We start from the raw sequence: 24,234 nt of genomic DNA, 5'->3' as shown, positions 1-24,234 counted from the left end.
CTTGCGCAGAGATGCTTTCGATATCTCGCAGAACAGCGAGAATCAGTTGTTTTGCCTTGATCTTTTAGAAGAAAAGCGTGATAAAGCGCAACTACAAAACGCGGCTTATCAACAACGAACAGCAAGGTACTTTAACTCGAAAGTAAAGATAAAACCTCTGCGAGTAGGAGATTTGGTCCTTAGAAAAATAATGCCAAATACCAAAGTTCCAGCCCACGGGGTCTTTGGAGACAATTGGGAAGGACCATACAAAATCGCAGATCAAATTGGTGATGCCACTTATCGACTCGCAACACTCGATGGAACCGCGATTCCACGAGCATGGAATAGCGAGAGCTTGAAATTTTATTATCAGTAATATTCGCGTTATTCAGTTATGATAATTCGAGTACTTATACTTAGATATTTTTTGTTCAAAATACTTCCTAAGTATAGGGGCATGGTACCCGCATGTATTACTGATTGCTTGAATAAAATTACTTATTAAGTTTTTCGAGTAATTTAATTTACCGAGTTTTTCTTACTTTATTACACCAAGCTGTAATTAAAAGTCGCATATATATAATTGCATTCACACCAAGCTGTGATCAAAGTTAAATATAATCGCATTCACACCAAGCTGTGATCAAAGTTAAATATATATATAATCGCAAGTACCCGTGTACTGCGTAAATATTAAAACGTAAGCTATCCCTGCGAGGATAGAAAGTTGTCCAAAAGTAAGATAAAATTCCCCAAGTACAGAAGTGCGAGTACCCGTGTACCGCATATATAAAAAAAAAGAGAGTAAGAGTGAAATTAAACAACAACATAAGATAGAAAATAATCAAACGCCTGGAACGATGGGAGTAGTCTCATCAGGAGCAGCCTCGTCTGCGATCTTGCTCACGACTTCATTCTCGACTTCTTCAGCCTGTACTCCCTCGGTTTCATCAGGAAGGTTACCCTGAGTCTGGGTGGGAGACATCGCACGAAATTGTTCAGCCATTTCTGCAGCTTCGGCTCCAAGCAGCGAGAAGTCGAAGTCAGGGACCTTGGAAAGAGTAGTGTAAATGTAGTCAGACACAGCCTGATCGTACTGTTTCTTTCCACTCTCTTTCTCAGCCTCCAAGTCGCGAGCCATCTCAGCGATTGTGTCCTGCGACTTCTTAAGCTCGAGCTCCACCTGTTCTTTTGCCCTGTTGACTTCCTCGAGCTCCTTCTCCTTGGCCTTGTTAAGCTCCTCCATCCTCGCCACCTCCTGCTTCAGCTTCTTTATGTTCTCTTGAAAATGGACGTTCTGCCTCTTCAACGAATCAGTTTCCTTCGAAGGAGTAGCCGCGGCTTTCATGAACAAAGCCATGGATTGCACGGCCAGTTCAGTAGACCGAGAAGCAAGATCCTCGTAAGGAATCTCAGCCAGTAATTTTTCCTGCATGGCCAGAAAGTCGCGAGCACGAACAGGAGAGTCGATGACGACTTTCTTCCCCTTGTCCTGGGTAGTCTTAGCCAACTTCTTGGAGGAATCTGCAGCAAGCGAAGTCATCACATCGCTCTTCCTCTTCTGGGCAACGACCGGCGAAGTCGCTGGTGTTCCACCCTTTTGCTTAATCTTCAGGACAGGGGCAGACTTCAAGAAAGTCATGTCTACAAGTACAGAGAACAGATAAGTAAAAATTACAATCCTACCCGTCAATTTATAGCAAAAGGACGTGTTACCTGAAGTTTGTCGAGGAGTTTGCTTAGAGAGACGTTTATCTATCCGCTCCTGCTGTTTCTCAGAAGGTTCCTTATATACTGGCTCCCGTTGAAGACTCGCATTCTCAGGGATCAGTTTATGTTCTCGCAATTTGGCAGTCGTACAAAGCAATCGCCAGTCGCGATCTTGTACCGGAAGACTCCCAAGAATTTCAGCTACTCCCTTCTTATTCACGTCAAGCGTTGGTCGGGCTGGTCTATCTGCGATGACAACAAAGAAAACGAGTTAGCAAAAGATCTCGAAAAGCAAAGTAACAGGTTTTATCTAAGTCACCAAAAATGCGACATACTGGGTCTGCGATTAAAGTCAGTCCTGATCCCAGGAACCTTAAAAATATAAAACCATTTTGACTTCCAATCGCCCATGTTCGAGACCATCCCCTCAATACCGTTTATTTCAGAAGTCGCCCATTTACTAAAGCAAAAGAAGCCATTATGAAGACCCACGCTCTTTATGTCATAGAAGTAACTAAACTCCTCTACTGACGGAGCCCTGTGGGCATATTCCATGTACATCGCATAGAATGCTAGAACAGTGCGATAACTGTTGGGTGTTAGCTGAAAAGGCGATACGTCATAACGTCTGAGAATTGCTGCGACGAAAGGATGAAACGGGACCGATACACCACATCGAAGAATGGGTATTGAGATGACCACATCCTCCGTAGGGATGATCGCAGGGTTGGTGAACGGAAGATGCGCTCTCTGAGAGGGTTTGGGACTTTGAAACGCGAGTCGCAGCAAATTCAACCTCACAAAGGTAGTGAAGTCAGATTTGACGACTCTCGAGACTAGGTCTTCGCATGAGAAAGGTTCGTTCAATTGGGAGTCATCGACTGAGTCCGTCCCACTCCCTTCCGCTTCCTCTTCTTCCTCACCTGATTCGCGGACCGGAGTAGTCCATTCCTCCTCCACCTCCTCGACCTCGATGTCGGGAGCGTGTCTCGTATGGATGAGGTAGTCGCGTGCTGACACTGTGGATTCGCTATCCCGGATATCGATTGTCCCAGGTTCAGCGAGCTCCTGTACCATCCTCTCGATGTCTACAGAAGACATCGGACCTAACTCTATCTCTGCAGCCTCCATTTCGGAGATGTCCGTAGGGAGAAAACTGTCTCTCTCTTGTGACGACTCCCCGTCAAAAGCGCGACCTCCTGAGCCGAGCTGCTGGCTGTCCGATAGATCGCTCATCTGAAAGATAGAAGATCTTTTCAGCGTGATGGATGTGTGAAAAAATAAAGGTAAGTGATCTCACCCGCAGTAAAGTATAAAAGTCGCATTCGACAAGAAAGTCAGGCGAACACTGACCCTCCTATCAGCATGCGAGAAGAGATGTAACTATCTTTGGGCGAGTATTTCACGCATCCTTGGTTGTGCGGTATACCTCCAGAAACGGCTGGGCGTATCGCAGTGACTCAAGGAGTATGCATTTTCGAGCATAACCCTGAAGTTACTGCGAGACACCCACCGTTTCGAGACAACCTACCAACCAAAGAGTACGATCATTCGAGTATTGACGCACGTCAACAAATGGCTGGGTGTATCTCAGTATCTCAAGGGACATATATTCGAATATATGGCCATTAGAATACTGTGACACACCCACCATTTGGAATGGCAATCAATGCTCTCACCACTCAGCCCGCGACAATGTAAAGATTCTAAAAAGTCTAGTCAACAGTTAAAGCGGAAATAAGTCTTGGAAAGATGCGATTATTCAAGCTGTTCAACCGAATACCCGCGAACATTCAAGTTGTTCATCCGAATGTCCGCGAGCATTCGAGGCGTGGATTAGTGCCTATGAATTGTATACGGTTATGTCAGTCTACAGGTCCTACACTATGAATGTTGCCCAGTTTTATGAACCCAGAACACATAAATACCCACTAGCATACACTCCTAAAAGTTTTCAAAAACATCCCAATCCAGAAAACAAAGCACATTATCTCCAAAAACAGAAAGCGAAAATGCAGTGATTTAGAAGCTAACCTTTAGTTTTGATCCCTGCGGTAATTCTCGATCACTTCTGAGGATGAAAGTGTTGTGGAAAATGGCAGAAAATCTAGGAGTGGATTTTGTCTGAAGTATATGCACTGGAGGGAAGTTAGGAGAAAAGAGGGAAAAATGGGAAATTTGATTCGTATCAAAGCGTTTAAATACCCATATCCCTTATTAATTGGGATCGTGACACGTGGCAGTCAGAATGCCTAAGGTCACTCAATCTAACGGCCAATTATGGCCACGCCTACACGAAAACCGAAGGGTTTTGTGACGTGGCATCCTAGAGATAATGAAAATTAATCATTACAGCCGTCATTTTTCGAAACCCTCGATGGGACAACCAAAAGGTCACCTCCTCGTGACAACCTTTCACCTGTCTCTCGAGCAATAGTTTCCCTCAGTGACCGCACTAGTCACGTCGCGAAACTAGGGGCATGTGTTATAGTGAGATTTCTCTCACCTGGAAACTCGAGACCGGACTCCTCTTTAAAAGGACACGTGTATTCAGATTCCCAATGAAAGCTGAAATGTCCCGGAGAGACATTCTCGAAGTTTAGACCTCGCCCAGGATAAAACCAGCGAGATGTCGCGGGTGCGACCTAGTTCACACCGCGTAACCATAATCCTCATCATGCGGGGTAGACCCAACTCGCATATGTCAGAACATGTGCGAGTGTCTCCCTCCATACCTCCGCGACGAGTATGGAGACCGATGCCCTATGAGGTAGTTTTTGGTCCTTCCGACCCAACAGCCCTAACAGACCAATATAAGTTCGCATGTCCAGATGTTACCAGCTTCAACATGCGATGTCTATAAACGGGCGATTACTTAAGGACGCAGACGTTCCAAACGTATGTGCGATCCTACGAGCTCAACAGACGGAACATGAACGGTCAACTCGCAGATGCGAAAGACGCATACGTTGATGAATTCAGTAACTGTCATACATTTATTAATGTTAACGTTGTTTGAGTTTAGTCATTGCAATTCAATGTGTAAATAATGGATTAACAATAAATGTGATCCTCATGTAACCGATTGGGCACCTGCTTTGTATATAAAGGGGTGATCCACCGTGAAAATGCACCTACGAATCCCTTGCTACAGTGGACTAAGCAGAACGAAATCGGCGAACCACTTTATAATTCACCGTCTCATCTATTTTTCCAGCTTTGTTGTTTACTCTCGCATTCCTAATTCGAGTACTCGCCATTCTAGGTCGAATACTCGCATTTATCATCTCTCAAATAATTCTCTCTTTTTCCAGTTAAATTGTACTTTTTGGTGTTGCGAAATATCAGTAACAACATTCAACATCAAATTGGACGAAGTAATATTTTTGCATTTAATTTAAGTGAGTAATTTAATTTGTTATAAGTAAAAAAAAAAACCAATATATGCATACATAAAAATTAATATTATATTTTTATTGGATAGATCGATTCAATCTAACAAATATTAATGTATTTAAAATATTAAAATATTTGATAAATATAAATTAATCAAATAGACAAGAAATATAAATGGAATCGATCTAATCCAATGTTGGATCGATTAAATGATTGAAATAAATTAAATTAGATGGTAAAATTAAGCATTTAATTAATATATAATTGGATCGAATCTAAATAGTACTCTTAATCTCTTAATTTGATTAATTACATTCCTTAAAAATAATAAATTAAATTCAATGTGTAAAAAAGTGTTTGGATAAATAACATTTTTTTCTAGTAATTTTTTGTAAAAGATATGTCAAATTATTATAAATTCTTGATATTACATAGAAATTTCCAACCATTTTAAACCTAATTATTTTTACTTTTGCTATAGTTTAACCCCCAATTAAAAATAGATAAATAAAACATGGTGGTGGTTGAGTTGACCATTTTCCAACATTATTTCATAACATATATATTAATTTATTTTTATTGGCACTTGTCACAAATTAACTAGTCTAATCAATTTACGTACTAAAATAATAATGATAATTAATTAGTTTCATAATTTTTTTATTATTTGACGGTCAAACTCAAAACTGAGGATGTATATATCTACTAATAATCTATACCAAAAATTAAACAACCGTATTTTACGATATCTTGTCCCAATCAATCACATAATTAAATATTAAAATCTCATTTTTTTAAGAAAAATGTACTAAAAAACTATACATACAATATTTGACTTAGATCAAAAAAATAAATACTACTATATTACTTGATTTTCTTTTTGAAAAATTGTATAATTTTATTAATAACAGAATTAGTAAAATAAGTTAAATAATCTACTTAATTTGACAAAAAATTAATAAATAAAATAAGATGAAAAAAATTACAACAAAAATAATACGTTAAGAATATTTATTGTAATTAAATAGATAACTAATTTTGAAAGCGACTAATTATTTTTAAGAAGACACCTCGTGTTTAAATATTTTAAAGGAGTTCGAAATTTGCAACAATATAATAAATAGAATTTGTACTCGTTGAACTATTTGCCCACTGAATTTTATTTTATTACCAAAATTCCCTCTAAACTATAAAATTTGTATACATTCATATAAAAAATAAAAATATATAGATTAATTTAACGAAGAATTATGATTTATGGGAATATGTATATTTATTTTTAGAATATATATATATATTTTTTCATGTGTATATGCATTTTATGTTCGTATGTTTAATGCAAAAATACAAGTGTCATAATTTAAAATTTGTAATAATAAATTGTAACACAATAACAAATAATATATCTTACTAATTACTAAATAAAATAATCCAGGTCAGAGTTTCAAATTACCCACTCATTATTTCTTAATTATTAAAAGATTAAAAAACTAATTAAAACCTAATCATCCATTTTTTTTTAAATAAAAAACTTAATAACCACATATTCAATCACAAAGACAAATATATAATCCTCTCTCTCTTTTGATTCTCCACTAATAAAAATAAAAGCTAATCCCTTCTCTCTATATATATATTTTTTTCTCATCAACACAGTACCGTACTAAACCAGCTTTTCTTTCTCTGAAAAGAGTTTTAATGCTAAGCGGAGCAGCCTATAGCTAGAACTGTGTGCCCGCTCTGCGTTTAATGCAAAACGGCGTCGTTAAGCTAAAAAAACTTCTGTTCTTCTGACACTCTCTTCCTACTCTCGCTATTTTCCCACCACAATTAACACCTTCTTCTTCTTCTTCTTCTTCTTCTTAAATAGAAAAAGAATCTTTACATTTTTGCCTATCAAATTATTTCAAAAATGCTCGAATCGGTAAAGTACTTGATCGGCTCAGTCGGAGCAAGCGGTTTCGGCTCCAAGTCTACTGCCGAAGAAGTTACTCAGAACTCTGATCTACGATCTCTCACCGCCATTATTACTGGTAATAATTATTCATAATCATTAAAAAACAAGTCGATGATGATGATGATTATTCTTCTTTTTTTTTTTTAATTTTTTGATTTTTGAATTAGGAGCTACGTCAGGAATCGGAGCGGAGACGGCTCAAGTTTTGGCGCGGCGCGGCGCGAGGTTGATTCTTCCAGCTCGGAATGTTAAAGCCGCGGAAGAAGCAAAGTCGCGAATCTTGTCTGAGTATCCTGATTCGGAGATCGTCGTTATGGCTCTCGATCTTAGCTCTCTTAACTCTGTTCGTCGATTCGTTACTGAGTTTGATTCTCTTCGGTTACCTCTTAATCTCCTCATGTAATTTTCATTTTGACTTGTTCAACTTTCTTTTTAGTTTTTTTATTACCTGTTTGTTTGGATGGAAAGAAAATAAGTAAGAAAATTATAATAATAATGGCAGAAATAACGCCGGAAAGTTCGCGCACGAGCATGGAATTTCTGAAGACGGAATCGAAATGACCTTCGCCACTAATTATTTAGGTACTTAAATTAATTAATTATTAATTTAAATTAATCAGTTAATTAATTATGATTTTGTTATTTTCAGGTCATTTTCTACTGACAAAACTTTTACTAAAGAATATGATCGAAACGGCTAACGTTTCGGGAATCCAAGGCCGAATCGTGAACGTTTCGTCCACTATACACGGCTGGTTTACCGGCGATACAATCCGATATATCGGCGAGATTAGCCGAAACAATAGGTGAGAAATTGAAAGAAAATAAAATTATTATTAATATTACTTGATTAATTAGTGGTTTAATTTGTGATTTGTGTTAATTAATCAGACATTATGATCCCACACGTGCGTATGCGCTTTCGAAACTTGCTAATGTTCTACACACGAAGGAACTCGCAAGGAGACTAAAGGTAATTATTTGATCAATCATTTTAAAGACAAATTTAATTAATTAATTAATTATTATTATTATTATTATTGGAAAGAAAAAAAAGTGTTATTTGTTTTGTTTCATTATTATTATTATTATTTAAAAAATAATAATAATTGATACAGAAAATGGAAGCTAATGTGACTGTAAACTGTGTACACCCGGGAATCGTGAGGACAAGACTCACCAGAGAACGTGAGGGTCTTATTACAGGTACTAATTATTATTAATTAATTACTAATTAATTAGCTTTATCCAGATGATTAGATTGGATCATTTTTAATTAATTTGTTATTATTGTTATTATATTTCTATAGATTTGGTGTTCTTCTTGGCTTCTAAACTCTTAAAGACTATTCCTCAGGTAAAAATAATTAAATAAAATAAATTGTATTTTTATTTTTTTATTTGTAATATTATTTATTTATTTATTTAATAATAAATAGGCAGCAGCAACGACATGTTATGTTGCAACAAATCCAAAGGTGAAAAATGTGAGTGGAAAGTATTTTGCGGATTGTAATGAAACGACGTCGTGTAAGAGAGCTTCTAATTTAAAAGAAGCGAATAGGTTATGGTGTGCTTCTGAAATCATGGTTTCTAATATGGACAACAAATCATCTCTTGCCACGTTTACAAATTTAATATAATAATACATAGAAAATATTTATTTATATATATATAGATATTATTAATATTTGACTATGAAGAAAGACAAAAAAAAATTAGAGAGAAGGAATATGTAACTGGGAGAATATACGATTTAGACAGCTAGAAATATATATTATTATAATTAAGGTGGACTTGCTTGTATTGTATGATTGTGTGTACGTATGATATGATATATATATATATATTATATATCTACCTATATATATATTGTTCTAAAGTAGTATTAATTTTATCCTTAATGGGTAGTTGTACTTGTAAGCTCTCTATTATATATATAAGCAAGTTGTTCTCTTTTTTATTTTTGTTATATATATATACACACACATAATGATGGTGATATTGGTAGATTTTATATATTGGCATAATAATGTTACAATAATAATCAGATCATATAAAGATGATGAATATATTGAAGAAAAAAGTAAAGCTGGTACTTGCAAACCCTAGTTGGGTACGTTCTTGATGATTATAAAATATATATTTTCATAATATTAATTCTATAATTATTAATAATTAATTAATTAAGAAAAATGGGACCAGTTAGTAGCATGTGGCAGGTTGATTTTTAGAAGAGTATCTTTGATGGTTTTTATTGAGGTGATGATACGAGACCCTACTAACATGCCCCAGACTGTTATATATATATACACACACATATATATATATATATTTTTTATATATTTGTATCTATGTACATGCGTTTAAGGAAAGATAACTTCAAAGCATTAATTATTGATAATTTATTAGTTTATTATATATATCGTTTTCCTTTTTCTCTCTTCTCTGCTATACAGTTTGATCATATCACTTCCTTTATTTTTTATTTTCTACACACAACATTATATAATATAGATTGTACTTAATCATATATATTTGACGTACCTCATATTTTATATGGTGGGACTTGGGAGCCCCATATAAACATTTTAATTTTGTAAAGCAAACAAATTAAGAATAAAGTGTAAAAACAAATATATAGAATTATCTTAATAGATCATCTTAAGTAAACAGACAAGTACCACAATAATTGTCTGTATTTTTTTTTTAATGTTTTGGGTTATGTATTTTTATTAATTAAATAAATAATATAAAAAATCACTAATAATTATAGAATACCATCTACTATACTATTAGGTAAAATGCCAAAAAAACCAAAGCTAGTTATATATTTCTGATCAGAATCGATACTCAATATTATTGTACAATAATACAACTGAGAAATCTTAATCATATATATGCATGTGTATTGTGTATGTATATTGTATGCGTGTGTATATTTTTATCTTCAATCATTGCGATCTCATAAATATGTTTAATCTAATTTATTATTATCCATGTGAATATATATATATATATATATGATCATATTTAATTAATTGATTATACTCGAATCTACATGAAATGTGTTTGTATATTCTGACCCTCTGGTCGTCCATGCATGCATTGTACACGTACCCTTTATTTTCATAGTATTTAATATTTCAAATCATATATTATTTTCTGCATGTATATATAAAAACCTATCTGAAATAATAATAATAATAATAATATTAAGATATATTATCTAAAACTATCACTCATAATTTGTCTTCTAGTGGATCTAAAAATGTAATCCTCATAACGAAGATGAGAAATCTCTGATCACACTTTTTTCTATTTGTTATTATTGTACAATTTTTAAAATAATTGAGATCTCAATATCAAAAATATGATTAATTACTGGCTTGAATTAAAATAAACGACATACAAAAATATGAGAAAACGACAATAAATAAGAAAAACTGCAACTGAGTAAACGACCTTAAATGAATAAACGTTTTGCACAAAAAAAAAAAAAGAAGAAGAATGTGGAAAACGACATTGAATGGATAAGTGAGAGACTGATCAAATATGACTGAAAACGATCTTACGTGAATAAACGACACTAAAGAAAATGTGTTTTTAACTTTTTAAAACAACGTATAAATAACTATTCGTATTTTTGTAAAACAAATAAATCTTCAAAATATTTTTTGTAAACTATTTATCATTTTTAGGTATTTATGAAAATATTCCTAATAATACTAGCATTTATCAAAAAAATAAATAAAAATTAGAAGGCCCAAAAGTGGCCCATCAATGGCCCAAAAAGCCCAAAATCGTTCCATCTCTCTCTTTGCCTCAGTCTCCTCTCATCAGCGATTGCTTCGGCTCTCAACCTCAGTGGATCTCTCTCGCTCATCACCGGCGTCGATCTCCACCATCTCCTCTCATAAATCTTTACCAGGTATTGAATCTGGTTAATTTAATTTTTGCAAAAGGCCTTTGAATCGATAATTAATTATTTTGTGTTTAATTTGTTGAGAAAGTCTCTATGAGTTTGATCTGCCTATTTGAATTTTGAAGAGTTTTTGGGATTGAGTTCATTTTGGGCACTTTTGATTTCAAAGCAGAATCATTAGCAAGGATTTGGTATTTGCAATTTGAGCACTCCTCCAAGATCCAAACAGGTGTTTAATTTTGATTATTTTGAGATTGAATTTCCCTAATTTTGAGTTGTTTAATTATGTAATTATTTCCTCATCATAATTTGTTGTATAACTTTTATTAAAGATGATTTCGTATGGAAATGTTTATAAATCACTTTCTCGTATGATCTTTGATATTTAGAGTTCTAGTTCAAACATGAAACAAAAAGAATGTTACAATTTATGATCATCTTTGATGTATTTGTCATTCTATATTATCAATTATTTCATGATCTTTTCAAGAGTTTTAGTCTTAGAACTAATTAATGAACTGATCATCTTCAACGTATTTGAATATCTAGAGTGTAGACTTTGAAGAAGAAATAGAAGCACTATTAAGGGAAGAAAGATTATCTGATTGGAGTCTCTCCAGAAAGAAGGAAAGAGAGATGAATAGCTCATCACCGGCGAATTCGTCGATTTCCACAACAGCAACTGTCGGTGGTGGTGGAGGCAGCAGCAATGCTGCTCTGTCCACTGACGAATTCTACTTCCCTTCTGATCTTATTTCCATTCAAGACCGCAAAGATGAAGCCATGCTTGGTTAGCTTCCTTTTCAAACTCCTTTCCTCTTTTCTTTACTTATCGAATTTCATTTTGGGTTTTGGGTTTTAGCCATTTACTAGGTTCTTTCGAGTGTTTTATATTTTGATGATCAAATAAACCCCTTTTACATGAACTTAAATAAATTCTTGCAAACTTTGTGTGAATTTTACTTCACTGGTTTTGTTAAAGCTAAGGTGAAATTTTACTTTTGTTGGAAGAATGGGTGCTTCTGTAAAGGTTCTCATTGACAGAATTCAGTTCTATTGACTACTTTGATTAGTATATTATAGCTTGGTCTCTGCTCTGGGATTGAGTAGTGTTGTCCAATGAGTCTTTATAACTATCCCTAAAAGTACTACAATCTCTCTTATGTTTTATTTAGTATGAAGAATGATTTATATATTCTGTATTGCAGTTATAAAAGCAGATCTAATGGCTGCACTTAACAAAGAGGTGAAGTCTTTAGATGAAGATAACTGGATGTTTGAAGGACCCGTCTCTCGAATCAACCTTATATCAAGAAAAGGTAAGTTAAATTATTTAAGGAGTAGCCTTTTCTTTCTACTGCTTAGGCTTAAACAGATCATAACCCATGATTTTTATTTATTAATATAAATCTTGTTCCCTAATTGGGATTAAAACTCGTAAAAGTTGGTTGTTTACTACTTTGTTTGGTTTATAAGGTATGGTTGCTCTTGATTGATAGGTTATGTGCTACTCTTTTGTTGTGGATTATAGAACTGTGTGCTACTCTGTTGATTAGTGATAGACTAAGCTAATTAGAGGGGTTATGCTAGAGTGTAGTTGGGGTATATTTTGTGGTGTGGAATTATTTTGTAATTGTGGAAATTCATCGGGAGGCTTAAGGGATTCTAGAATTTCTGTATTTTTCGGTTTTTGAGTATCAATAGAGAAGGCTTAATAGCCATTTTCGGATATGAGTTCCTATCAGTAGTACTTTACTTTTGCAGGTGGCTTTCTCCAAAAGCGAACCGAGATCTCAAATGTTAAGAATTTGCCTCCAACAAAATGATGATTGTGTAATTCAACTTAGAAGAAGAGGTTTGCTTGTTCACTCTGTTTATAGGATATGCTTCTTTTGGGTATGTTTATTTGGTGAAGATTTATATATGTGTGTGTAAGTTATAAAACACCAATTCTAACAATGTTGTTGAACTCTCTCAAATGTTTATAGTCGAATGAGATAATTTAGCTTAGCAAAGACTTTTTTTCCTTGTCAATACAAAATGTTATAGCATTCTTTCATAATGTTCCCTTATATGTTTCGATATTTGGGACAATTTTTTAATCTAATTTTTTTATGATCGTTTATGTTGTAGTTATTTAAGATATTATGTAAAATTTTGAGAGATTCGAGAAAATTTGACACGCTGAAAAATAAAGTTCAAATAGAACAGCACTCGAGACTCTTTTATTTTATACGCATGTGAAATAAAAGAAAAAATCTATAAAAAGGTAAAAAAAAATCTGTGAAAAAGTGAAAATAAATGTGATCTTAAGTACTGGTGGCAAAACGTGTCGAGTTCGTGTTATATTTTATTTGATTTACTTCTATATTTTGTGTCAGGCGTGTCAATTTATTTTTGATCAGCGTCTAATTTTCTTAACCCTAACTTGGCCCGTAAAAAATTATGTCATGTTCATGTTGACTCACTTTGACTTGAAATGAGAAAATGATAGATTTAGAATTTTATTAGAAAATACACTATTTATATATAGTTTTTTTAATTTATAATAAAAATTAAATTTTAAAATATTTTCAATTTATTTTTAAAGAAAATTAAAGTTAAATTTTTATTAAATCCACATTGAATAACTAAATATACATTTTTACCAAGTTATATTATTATTAATAATTTTTTACTTTGTTTAAATTGAAAAAATTGTGTCAAATGTGTTATATTTGTGTTAAGCGAGTCGTGTTGAAATCGTTTTTATTCCATGTCAACTCATGTATGATTTTCTCAACTTTAACCCATAAAAATCATGTCATGTTCACATTTATATATTGTATCGAAATCTGTTTTGCCACTACTAATTTCTTAAGTGCTTTTGTGTAAATTTCCCACATATAATTGCATTTGGTCATTTGTTGCAGGAAAAAGAATGAGGAAACCACACTTAATGTGAGATTTTAAAAACTTTATATTTAAATGTGGCGAATTTAACTTTGTCCATTTTTATGGTTTTTTATTTTTTATTTTTTTTTTTTGAATTTTTATGGGCTTAGGTTTGCCATTACAAATGTTTTTATAAATCTCATATTTAACGTTTTGAAGCTTCTTTCTCTTTTTTTGAAGCATAAATCAGAGAAATTAAATGTATCGTATTTGAGAAAACTTTCTATTAAAAAACTAGTTTCTTCATTAAGAATCAGTTTTTTCATGAAGAAACTGGTTTTGATATAATATAAGTAAAAAATTTATAAGAGTTTTTAAGTTTTTTATAGTATTGTTTTTATCTTTGATGATTTATTCTATATTTTTAAGTTTTTTTTTTTTTTTAAAGAAATATCATATTTACTGCAATTAAATTTGTATGTGATATTATGAAGACTTTTTTTTTTTTTTTTTCCATTTCAAAGCCCAAAAAAGCCCAAAAGTGTGTGGATGAAGGGCCCAATAGAAGCCCAAAACGAACCTAAAACCCCAACCCGAGTCGTCTTCCTCTCAATAAACCCCCGACACTGATAACAGCAGCCATCGCCGGTGAGTAGTAAAATCTCACAATTTCTGACCAAAAATGGCGTCAGCCGTCGTGATCCACGAGGCTGCCCAAAAGGTTTTCACTCCAGAAACACTTCGCTCTGCAGCCAAACAATCCGTGGGTTGCCTCGTCGTTCCCGTTCGTCTCCGTCGAGCTATCAAAAAGTACATCCGAGGTCTGTAATTTCTTCTCTCTCTTTCTCTATCTATTTATCTTGAATAAGTGTTGAAAGAGTTAATTTTGGGTTTTGGGTTTTGGTTTGTAGAGCAAGAACAACCTCATATGAAGAGAAAGGTCCTGTCTTTATCTCAATCGTTGAATGAAATCAAGGGCGTGAATTTGCAGTTAACGGCTACCACTTCTAAGGAGCTTTTTGATGACCCTTTGAAGTCTGTGGATCAATCCAAGAGATGGAAGATTCAGAGCTCTTATGGTGATATTGGTCTCATGTATAGAGATGATGAGACCATTGCCTATGTTGCTTCACGTATGCCAGCTGTGTTCTCTGCTTGTCATAGAGTTCTTAAGGAGGTAATGTCCTTTTAAAAACTGAATTTTTTCATATGGGCTTCTCATGAAATGTCAAGTTATTGTGTCAAATACTGAGTTTTGTTCATTGCTGAGATGATGATGATGATACATATGTTAGAATTCATAATGCACTAGGATACTAAGTTGCATACAATTTAGAACGCTATGAGTAATTAATTGATATAGAAAATATACATTATTGATTCATTGAGATAATTGAGAAATAGTAGAGATTGTTAGTGTAATATTAACCTACTAAGTTTGCCTCCTTAGATCCCTAAAACAAAACCAAAAACCTACCAATGTGACAAGATAAACTCACACTTTTGCTTCAACTAGATTTCGTATTGAAGCTAAGCCCATTAACAACAAAGATAATTTATCAACTTATATATTAAACAAAACAATTAAAACATTTATGTAAGACCTTGATAAAAGTCTTACACTTGATTTATTGAAACTGTTAGCTTTGAATAGTGTTTGTTCCTTTATAGCAACCGGATTTGGAAGTTTCTTATGTTATGGAAAAGAAAAGAATGCTTAGTTTTCAATCTTCAGGTTCGTAGAAGGCTACCTGGTTTCTCTCCCTCTACTGTTTTGGATTTTGGTGCTGGCACGGGCTCTGCCTTCTGGTGAAGATCATATACTGAATAATCATGTATTTTGGATAAGTATATGAGCTATTGACTTGTAATTATAGTTGTTGGATTCTTATGTTTATGGATTGAATGTCATAGGGCGCTTAGAGAAGTCTGGCCACAATCCTTGGAGAAAGTTAACTTAATCGAACCATCTCAATCAATGCAACGTGCAGGCCGGAGCCTTATTCAAGGTCTTTTTTTTTCCAATGAATTAATCGATTTTCTTTGAGATTATCGAAATGCTTCCTAATGATACACTACAAGGAGCTATTAGTGTAAAGTGAAATGATTAGTTAGTGAAAATTACAGAGTCATTTACAGAAAAAGAAAGATATAGCTCTGTGTTCTATATTATGATTATATATTTTGTTTTTTAAGTTGCTATAGAAAATTTGGTATGCTCAGTAGTTACTAATTTGTTATGTAGTGTTCAACATGATCATTTTCGCCGACGTGTAATCGTCTGATTATCATTTTATTATAACTAATATGGTAAAGCTTGAAAGAAAGCTATTGAATTTGATGACATGCCATCATTGTGGGCAACTATTATTTGCTTCATGCTATAATAAGCTTGTTTGATCAAGCAAAACTCTAACCTTTATTGTTATGAATTTTTTAGGTTTGAAGAACTTGCCACTTATTCATAGTTATGAAAGCATTGAAACTCTTACCAAAAACATTAAAAAATCGGAAAGGAAACACGACATTGTCATTGCAGTAAGTATTCATTAATTCGCATGATGATTCTTCTTCTGCATAAACTCTTTGCACCATGTATTTAGCATCATTTTGATGATACTTGTTTGTTGTTTTTCGGTGAAGTCTTATGTTCTTGGAGAGATTCCATCTTTGAAGGACCGAATAACTACAGTACGCCAGCTGTGGGATCTTACAAAGGATGTTCTGGTATGTTTTCAACATATGATTAGTATCGAATCTAAACATGACCATCTTTGCCTGATTCCCTTTACCGTTATGATATCTATAGGTTTTGGTTGAACCCGGAACACCACAAGGGTCTAGTATCATTTCTCAGATGAGATCACATATTTTATGGATGGAGAAAAGGGTATAAAGTCCTTTTTTTAATTGTTATTTTGAAAAATATTCGCTTTGTATAGACAAGAGACTGATTCTGTGTAAATTGTTCTTCATGATTTCTTAGAAATTAAGAAAACTAAAAATTGGAACCAATGATGATACAACGAAGGAGAAGGATTTGGTGGCCGATGCTCAAAAAACTGGTGCATTTATAGTTGCTCCTGTGAGTTGAATAGTGTTTTTTAAGTCCTTATTTTTCTCTGATGTTAGTTCATCGCCAAAGACGAGTCTTTTATCGCTTTGTTTGCCAATTTCTGCAGTGTGCTCATGACGGGACATGCCCGTTGGAGAAAGGTGGAACGTACTGTCATTTTGTTCAGCGCTTGGAGAGGACATCGATTCAACGTATATACAAGGTTTTTCTCATTTAACGTCCCATACTAACTAATTTTTCTCTGGTGACAAGTTTAACTGATGATTTTTCTCTCGATTTTCGTGTGACATCCTTCAGCGATCGAAGGGTAAGCCTTTGCGTGGCTTTGAAGACGAGAAGTTCTCTTATGTTGTTTTCAGGAGAGGACAACGACCAAAGTGAGTTCTTCTTACTTTCTTTTTTTGATAGATTTAAGGGTTAATTCTTTTTTTGAACTATTTGTTAAATGACAGAATAGATTTTGTGTTCTTCAAAATAGGACCTTGAATTCAATTTTTGACAATTTTTTTCCTTTAATATAATTAACTTGAAAACAATTATAAACACGGATAGACGTAAAAAAACATAACCAGTTTTGTCATAATATCTATACATCACATTATTATTAAATTTAATTTTTGGCAAAAAATCGGTTCATGATACTATTTTATATTGTTTTAGAAAATACAGTGTCCAATTTATCATTTAAGAAAACAAAGAGTAACTTTTGCAAAACACAAACTCCAACATGATTTTTACAGTAGATTTAATCACTCTTATCCAATTATCAAAACTCTATCATTCTTATAATATTAAAACTTCAATATCCAGGGAAGCTTGGCCTCTTAACGGTATGAAATTCGATACATTGAAGGAACAACATGCTAAAAGGAACCCAGAAGATTTAGAAATCGATTACGGTATTCATTTCCTTTCCTTTTTTCTGTTTGAGTATTTTGTCAAAATAAAAAGAACTTCTTTAATGTTTTGTTTTGATCTTTGACCAGAGGATCTAGTTAAACAACAGCAACAACAACAACAAGATATTGTTCTGTACGAGGAACCCGATCCAGTTACCTACGATTCTGATGTCATGGAAACAACTGATGTCGACGAAATCAATGAAATAGATGATGATGATGATGAAGAAGAAACACCTGCTGATCTCGGTAGCGGTTGGGGTAGGATAATCTTTTCACCTATTCGAAGAGGCAAGCAAGTGACGATGAACATTTGTCGATCAACTAAACCAGACGGCTCAGAAGGCGCATATGACCGAGTTATTGTCACTAAGAGTAAGAACCCAACTTTACATCATCAGGCTAGAAGATCACTTTGGGGAGACTTATGGCCCTTCTAAATTTTGCAAAGCAAACTTAAAATACTAAACAAAATATTTCCCTTGTAATTATTCATGTATAATTTATTGTTTACCATATGAAATATACACTATTAAACAATAAGTAGCTTTATCCAATGGCAATTTTGAAATCAAATGGAACTTTTTATTTTGTTTAGTTTTTCCTTCATGTCATGGTTTGGAGACATTATTTTTCAGTCCAACGTATTGTTAATCATCAATTCTTAATGAAATAGATTTAGCGGTAAAGTACCAAAGTTTCATTCTTTTACATAATTCAGAGATGTATATATTAATTCGAAATGATCTATTAATCTACCAATAAATCATTAATTTTATCTTTCATTTTATTGTGAAAGAATAAATCGCCATATATATATATTTTTTTTTGAATTAAACGTTTATATATTACAATACATAACTTGGGACTCGAACTCAGGACCTCCAACACACACGCACTCTCTTATAGCCACTTGAGTTAGCCTCAAGTGGTTATAAATCGCCATGTTCTCCCATAAGTAATTCTATATTTTGATGAGTGGAGTTTGAGAATAAATTTGAGGCAATTATTGAAAAACTTTATTTTCTCGATCTTAATTCGAGTAGAAATTAAAAAATTATTCTCCTTGTTGAATCGAAGGGATTTGATTTCACACTTAAAGAAAAAAAAAATGTTCCTATTTCTGAAAAACAATTTAGGAAGTGAACTTGTTTTTTTTTTTTATTGGTGGAAATGAATTTGTTTGGACATCATTTTCTTCCGTACTAAAATTATATGATTCCAAACAAAGAATAAAAGAACTAAATGAAAAGAAAAAGAAATGGGCACATGAAATCTTATCCATAAATACCTTACAAACTAACACCAATACAAACCACAATTTCAACAGAATGTATTGATATCCTTATACACACACACATATATATTATTATATATATATTGGGAATCTTCAGAAAAAGAGAAAATTAGAATGAAGATGATCCTCCACCTGAAGAAGCTGCTGATATTCCTCAAAGATCTTATCTAGCATATCATCTTTACCATGTGAAATTTGGTCCAAAGATGTACTTTTATTACTATTATTACTTTTGTTGTTGTTGACTACATAATCATAATCATAATCATCATCATCATCATCATCATCATCATCAACTTTGTTACCATCTTTATAATAAAGATTCAAAACCTCTTCTGCACAATCTTCTCCATGAGCAGTAGTACTATACTTTGAAACTTTAACAGGTTTTGGCAAATGTACCTTCTTACCATTTCCCGAAACTCCATTCTCCTTAGTCGTCGGTTGTTGTTGTTGCTGTTGCTGTTGTTGTTGTTGTTGTTGTTGTTGTTGTTGTTGTTGTTGTTGCTGTTGCTGTTGCTGTTGCTGTTGCTGTTGCTGTTGCTGTTGCTGTTGCTGTTGCTGTTGCTGTTGCTGTTGGTGATGTTGTTGTTGTTGTTGTTGTTGTTTCTTCTTTGTTCTTTCTTTGTTGTTGGTGTTGAGTCTTTTGCTCAAGTGGGAATTCCAGTAGTTTTTGATCTCGTTATCAGTTCGACCAGGAAGTCTACCGGCGATTAGAGACCAACGATTTCCCAAAAGGGAATGAAGTCTTATGATAAGATCATCTTCATCAGCTGTGATATTCCCTCTTTTGATATCTGGTCTAAGATAATTCATCCATCTTAGTCTGCAACTCTTTCCACATCTAAGTAGCCCTTTTCATAACACAAAAATATCATAACATAACATTAACATAACATAACATAACATAAACATAACATAACATTTTAATGAAACAAAATACAAAACAAAAGTGTTATGATATGTTTTATTATAATACCAGCTTTTTTAGGAACAATTCTCCAATGGCCTTCACCATGAAGTTGAATGTAGTTTACTAATAATGTGTCTTCTCTAGGTGTCCATGGACCTCTTCGCAAACCAAATCTTGAACAACATGCTGTTCTTCCCATTACTCGAGTTTTTTTTGTTTTGTTTTGTTTTGTTTTAAGATTTGAAACAACATAAAAGAGAATAAAAGCTCACATAATTGTTTGTTACTTCATGTTATTCTTTATGAGATTTTATACTATGAGAGAGAGAGAATGTTACTATAAAGTCTTTGTTCAATTTCATATCTCTTAATCAATTATATTACATTTATTGTCTAAGGATAGAGAATAATTTTGCCAACATTAGGCTTTGCGTGGCCAAAGCTTAATATTTTTTTAAAAAAATGCATATATAATATCAAATAATTGTTAATAGTGACACTTAGATGCAAATTCTATATTTAATATAATAATACTAAATCTTTGTCAAATTAATTTTCTTAATGACAGTAATATGTATGATTCGATACTTGATACGAGAACTAGTAATAAAAGAAAAAAGAAAAAAAAAATTAAAATTATTAGACCCTTTATAAAAAAAATATAGTATTGTCAAAAGTCATTTAAAGATATTAGTTTGGGCTTTGGTTGGGTAAGCCCAAAGTACAGGCCTAACTCGTCTTAATCCAAACCCGTTCTTGCTTCAATTGTTGCAAAATGCCACTAATACCCTTTGATATTTCTCTATAATTTATAATTTAGTATACATCATAAAGTTTATGTTGAGATAATAATAATTAGTAAAGATCTCAAGTGAGATAATTGTAACACCATTGATATGTTGTTTTTATGTGATGAGCTTTTACTCATTGTTGAGCTGTTTACCATTACTGAAAGTAACATTAATTAATGGTTGGTTCTTGGTTGTCACTTTACCTATTTTTGTTTACAAAAATTGACTCAACTTCTTTATTGATGGTTGAAATTAGAACTGCATTAATGTATACCAACCTACATATATATATATATACACCATGTTAATCAGAGCTTTTAATGAAAATAGTATTAAGCTAAACCTACTATGGATTTTCATTAATGGCTTCACTTTCTATTTCTTCCAATTCTATTGTACCAAAATAATTTTGACCCATCACTCTCTCTAGTCTCTATTCCAACTAAAGGAGTATTAATTACAATTTTTAAGTTAATTTTTATGCTCGAAATCACATGTTGAAATATTTTTTTTTTATAACAGTATTCGTTATAGTTACAATATTATAACTGTAAATTTTTGATAAATCCTGAATATTTTATATTATCGAAAATATAGTTTCTGATGTTCTAATTTACTATATGTGACAGTCAGTAGTCCCGCGTGATCCGTAAGGGGAAATATCAGGTAAGTTGTGCAATTCCACATCGCCTGGGGAAGGTCAAGTGTGATGATTCTGAGGCTATGTAGGTATGGGACTACATAGTTGAAGATAGCTTAAATGGATTGATTGGTACTACCTATATTAACAAGGTGCATCTTGTTTTTCGGTAGCCCATCTCGAAAGAACTCCACAGTTAAGCGTGCTTGACCTGGGGCAATTTTAGGATAGGTGACCTCCTGGGAAGTTTTCCCAGGAAGCGTGCGAGTGAGGACAAAGCATGCTATAAACACTCGTGTTGGTCTGTAGGGCCAGTCATCAGTCCATGAAGCAGCTAGAGTGACGTACTCGTGTATAAGAGCCATTATTCTGTAGGTGTAAGGGCCCAATGGAGGCTTGAAGCGGGAACGTTACACTATATGTGTTCAAAAAATTTTAAACCTATTTTCGCCTTTGTAACTTATTTGAATTTTTTCAAAAATTTACAGGATGTTGTAACTATAACAAACACCGCCATAAAAAAATAAAAATAATATATTCCAACATGTATTTTTTGGTACAAAAATTAACTATAAAGTTGTAATAACAAATTACAGTAGAATTCCTCGACAAAAAATGAAAATGATATGTATCTCTCTCATATTTATTTTTACTACAAAAAATCATGATAATTCAGCATTTAATATCTATATTTATATCTATATATATATATATATATATACATTAGGATATATGTGACATCAAAATCTCATTATTGCCAACTAATTTTTTTCTTCTTTTTTACCTATTGTCAATAATAGACTCTATTAGCACAAAAATAATGATAATACCCAAATGGTGAATTTGCATATGCACTATTGGAATTAATATCTTAAGCTATTTTTTTCTCAACAAAACAGAATAAGCAATATTATTATATTACAACATTTTTTCCATATATATAAAATTACATGACTATAGTCCTTAAACAGGACATTGTGGTGGTTTACTCTCACTATTAATTTTAGGTCTTTATTAACAACTCCACAAAAAAGGAAGCCTAGCTTTTGGTTCTTTTTCTCTATAGATTTCCCAATCTAAAACTAAACTAATTGGACTTCTATAATAGTTTTATTTTAGGCACTTTGTGTGTGATTTGGAGTTATTATAATTGACTCAACATCACAAAGTCAAGATTTAAAATGACTTATGATCTCCTCTCTTCTTATCTTAAATCTTATACGATTATTTAATGCTGATTTTATTCATGTAAAAACTTACATATTTTAAGACAACTTTTTATATACTAAGAGTGTTCCGTATTATTTTTTGTTTTTATTTTCAAAATTGTATTTTTAGAAATAAAACACAAACAAATTTTCATAATTTTCAAAATACAGGACGAGTTTGGTTAATGTTTTCTGAAAATAATTTTTAGAATTTTTTATTATTATTATTATTTTAAATAAAATATTTCAATACTTTGAGACCTCTACATGAATTCAAACCCGACCCCAATCAAGACCTAGGACTTGACCTCAATCCCAAAGGCGATCTCAAACCCGAATCTAAACTTGATTTCAGACCTAAGATGAAAAACTCAATGACATTGATGAAGAAATATGTAAGGGACTGTCTATTTCTCCACCTGTCAACAACAAACCTATTGCATCAACAAGTCCTTCATCAGCGTGGCAAGAAGACGATAGTGACATAGAGGAGTACATGAATCTCAGACCCTCACATGAGCCCATTAACAAAAATTAGTAAAACTCCTGAACCACTGCAAAAATACACATCTATGTTTATGACGTGTTTGTCCTATGTCAATAATGAAGTGGACATGTGACTTCTAAAAAAGTCAGTCCATTGTTTCGTGTGCCTTGACCAGTGACTACTCACAAGACCAATAGAGATTCTCTCTCGTAAGAAAATAACAACTAACGACAAGGAAGCATTCAGACAACAGAGATTCCTCTAATCATCTGAAAATTTTGTCTGTTTGTAGTTATAAAAAAAAAAGTTTGGTAAGCCAGAGATTCCCTATCTAGGGAAAGATGTAATTTAAGTCTTTAACGTATTCTGTCTATAATAATTAAGGTTTGTAATGTTATGTTTGTTGAGGGCCTATATATATGGCCTCTCATTTATGTTAAGGGTATCAAGTTTTCAAATAATAAAAATCTTATTTATCTTTCCAAATATGTCTTTCTAAATCTCCTCTCTAGACTATTTCTCTACTAGGATAGATCATAAGAATATTATTATTAGTTCAAAGATTACCACCCAGAAGATATATAAAAACAAAATTTATATAATAAGTGTCAATCTAAAATGCACAACCTTCAAAGACTAAGAGGAAAAGCCAAAATTTATATAATAAGTGTCAATCTAAAATGCACAACCTTCAAAGACTAAGAGAAAAAGCCAACGTTAGAAAAAACTTGAGTTTGAGACTGACCATATGGATGTGTTTTTTTTTTTTTTGATTTAAGCGTTCATATATTAACCTGGAACTCAAACCCAAAACTTCAAACACACACGCACCCTCAAGTGGTTATGTGGATTAGCATTATATCTCTTTCTATTTGTATTTCACTCATATAATAACAATGTGTCAATGTCACATCTCATCATTCAAATACTTGAAATCTAATAGAAGTCCCCAAAGTTAATAACGTGCATATTTTAGGAAAACTTTTAACATCGAGAATCATTCAGAAAACTCGATTTGAATCAATCATAGTTCAGAGGCAAAAAATACTATTTATTCTTTATGGAAAAACTAAAAACAA

At 32.8% G+C, this 24,234-nt stretch overlaps 4 protein-coding genes across 6 annotated transcripts; 3 read left to right on the top strand and 1 right to left on the bottom strand.

The window, feature by feature from the left end:
- Window positions 1–6,624: 6,624 nt before the first annotated feature.
- On the top strand, window positions 6,625–9,004 carry LOC115715690 (short-chain dehydrogenase TIC 32 A, chloroplastic). The gene is made up of 8 exons (XM_030644350.2): window positions 6,625–7,121; window positions 7,213–7,444; window positions 7,548–7,627; window positions 7,695–7,851; window positions 7,937–8,018; window positions 8,164–8,251; window positions 8,356–8,402; window positions 8,485–9,004. Exons 1-8 carry the CDS (start codon window positions 7,001–7,003, stop codon window positions 8,686–8,688), a joined length of 1,011 nt encoding a protein of 336 aa, XP_030500210.2. The 5' UTR covers window positions 6,625–7,000; the 3' UTR covers window positions 8,689–9,004.
- A 1,815-nt stretch (window positions 9,005–10,819) lies between these two features.
- On the top strand, window positions 10,820–12,987 carry LOC115718179 (protein SAMBA). Of its 3 annotated transcripts, none has more exons than XM_030647140.2 (5): window positions 10,820–10,976; window positions 11,143–11,199; window positions 11,520–11,760; window positions 12,179–12,289; window positions 12,735–12,987. In XM_030647140.2, the coding sequence occupies exons 3-5, from the start codon at window positions 11,607–11,609 to the stop codon at window positions 12,794–12,796; spliced, it is 327 nt and encodes a 108-aa protein (XP_030503000.2). In that variant the 5' UTR covers window positions 10,820–10,976; window positions 11,143–11,199; window positions 11,520–11,606; the 3' UTR covers window positions 12,797–12,987. The 3 variants fall into 3 exon arrangements, with proteins under 3 accessions (XP_030503000.2, XP_030503002.2, XP_030503001.2); XM_030647142.2 differs by having other exon boundaries at window positions 10,850–10,976; window positions 11,096–11,199; XM_030647141.2 differs by having other exon boundaries at window positions 10,854–10,976; window positions 11,140–11,199.
- Window positions 12,988–14,422: 1,435 nt separating this feature from the next.
- LOC115717017 (uncharacterized) lies at window positions 14,423–18,416 on the top strand. Its single transcript, XM_030645945.2, has 12 exons — window positions 14,423–14,665; window positions 14,756–15,021; window positions 15,580–15,653; window positions 15,759–15,853; window positions 16,285–16,382; window positions 16,488–16,571; window positions 16,654–16,734; window positions 16,831–16,929; window positions 17,027–17,122; window positions 17,218–17,297; window positions 17,731–17,819; window positions 17,907–18,416. Exons 1-12 carry the CDS (start codon window positions 14,527–14,529, stop codon window positions 18,257–18,259), a joined length of 1,554 nt encoding a protein of 517 aa, XP_030501805.2. The 5' UTR covers window positions 14,423–14,526; the 3' UTR covers window positions 18,260–18,416.
- Window positions 18,417–19,083: 667 nt separating this feature from the next.
- On the bottom strand, window positions 19,084–20,503 carry LOC115717018 (MYB31 transcription factor31). Its single transcript, XM_030645946.2, has 2 exons — window positions 20,096–20,503; window positions 19,084–19,970 (listed from the first exon to the last, which is right to left on the bottom strand). The coding sequence occupies exons 1-2, from the start codon at window positions 20,226–20,228 to the stop codon at window positions 19,210–19,212; spliced, it is 894 nt and encodes a 297-aa protein (XP_030501806.2). The 5' UTR covers window positions 20,229–20,503; the 3' UTR covers window positions 19,084–19,209.
- Window positions 20,504–24,234: the final 3,731 nt, after the last annotated feature.

This window comes from Cannabis sativa, chromosome 5 (genome assembly GCF_029168945.1).
Source record: "Cannabis sativa cultivar Pink pepper isolate KNU-18-1 chromosome 5, ASM2916894v1, whole genome shotgun sequence".
NCBI lineage: Eukaryota > Viridiplantae > Streptophyta > Magnoliopsida > Rosales > Cannabaceae > Cannabis > Cannabis sativa.
This window is presented reverse-complemented; position numbering and strand designations above follow the sequence as displayed.

What these genes read in the sequence shown, in the direction of transcription:
- LOC115718179 (XM_030647140.2), top strand. Translation starts at nt 11,607, where the DNA reads ATGAATAGCTCATCACCGGCGAATTCGTCGATTTCCACAACAGCAACT. An exon ending in CAAAGATGAAGCCATGCTTG is followed by an intron (nt 11,761 to 12,178) that starts GTTAGCTTCCTT and finishes TCTGTATTGCAG; the next exon opens with TTATAAAAGCAGATCTAATG. An exon ending in CAACCTTATATCAAGAAAAG is followed by an intron (nt 12,290 to 12,734) that starts GTAAGTTAAATT and finishes TTACTTTTGCAG; the next exon opens with GTGGCTTTCTCCAAAAGCGA.
- LOC115715690 (XM_030644350.2), top strand. Translation starts at nt 7,001, where the DNA reads ATGCTCGAATCGGTAAAGTACTTGATCGGCTCAGTCGGAGCAAGCGGT. An exon ending in TCTCACCGCCATTATTACTG is followed by an intron (nt 7,122 to 7,212) that starts GTAATAATTATT and finishes TTTTTGAATTAG; the next exon opens with GAGCTACGTCAGGAATCGGA. An exon ending in TCTTAAAGACTATTCCTCAG is followed by an intron (nt 8,403 to 8,484) that starts GTAAAAATAATT and finishes AATAATAAATAG; the next exon opens with GCAGCAGCAACGACATGTTA.
- LOC115717017 (XM_030645945.2), top strand. Translation starts at nt 14,527, where the DNA reads ATGGCGTCAGCCGTCGTGATCCACGAGGCTGCCCAAAAGGTTTTCACT. An exon ending in GTGCATTTATAGTTGCTCCT is followed by an intron (nt 16,930 to 17,026) that starts GTGAGTTGAATA and finishes CAATTTCTGCAG; the next exon opens with TGTGCTCATGACGGGACATG. An exon ending in AGGAGAGGACAACGACCAAA is followed by an intron (nt 17,298 to 17,730) that starts GTGAGTTCTTCT and finishes TTCAATATCCAG; the next exon opens with GGAAGCTTGGCCTCTTAACG.
- LOC115717018 (XM_030645946.2), bottom strand. Translation starts at nt 20,228, where the DNA reads ATGGGAAGAACAGCATGTTGTTCAAGATTTGGTTTGCGAAGAGGTCCA. An exon ending in AATTGTTCCTAAAAAAGCTG is followed by an intron (nt 19,971 to 20,095) that starts GTATTATAATAA and finishes TGTTATGAAAAG; the next exon opens with GGCTACTTAGATGTGGAAAG.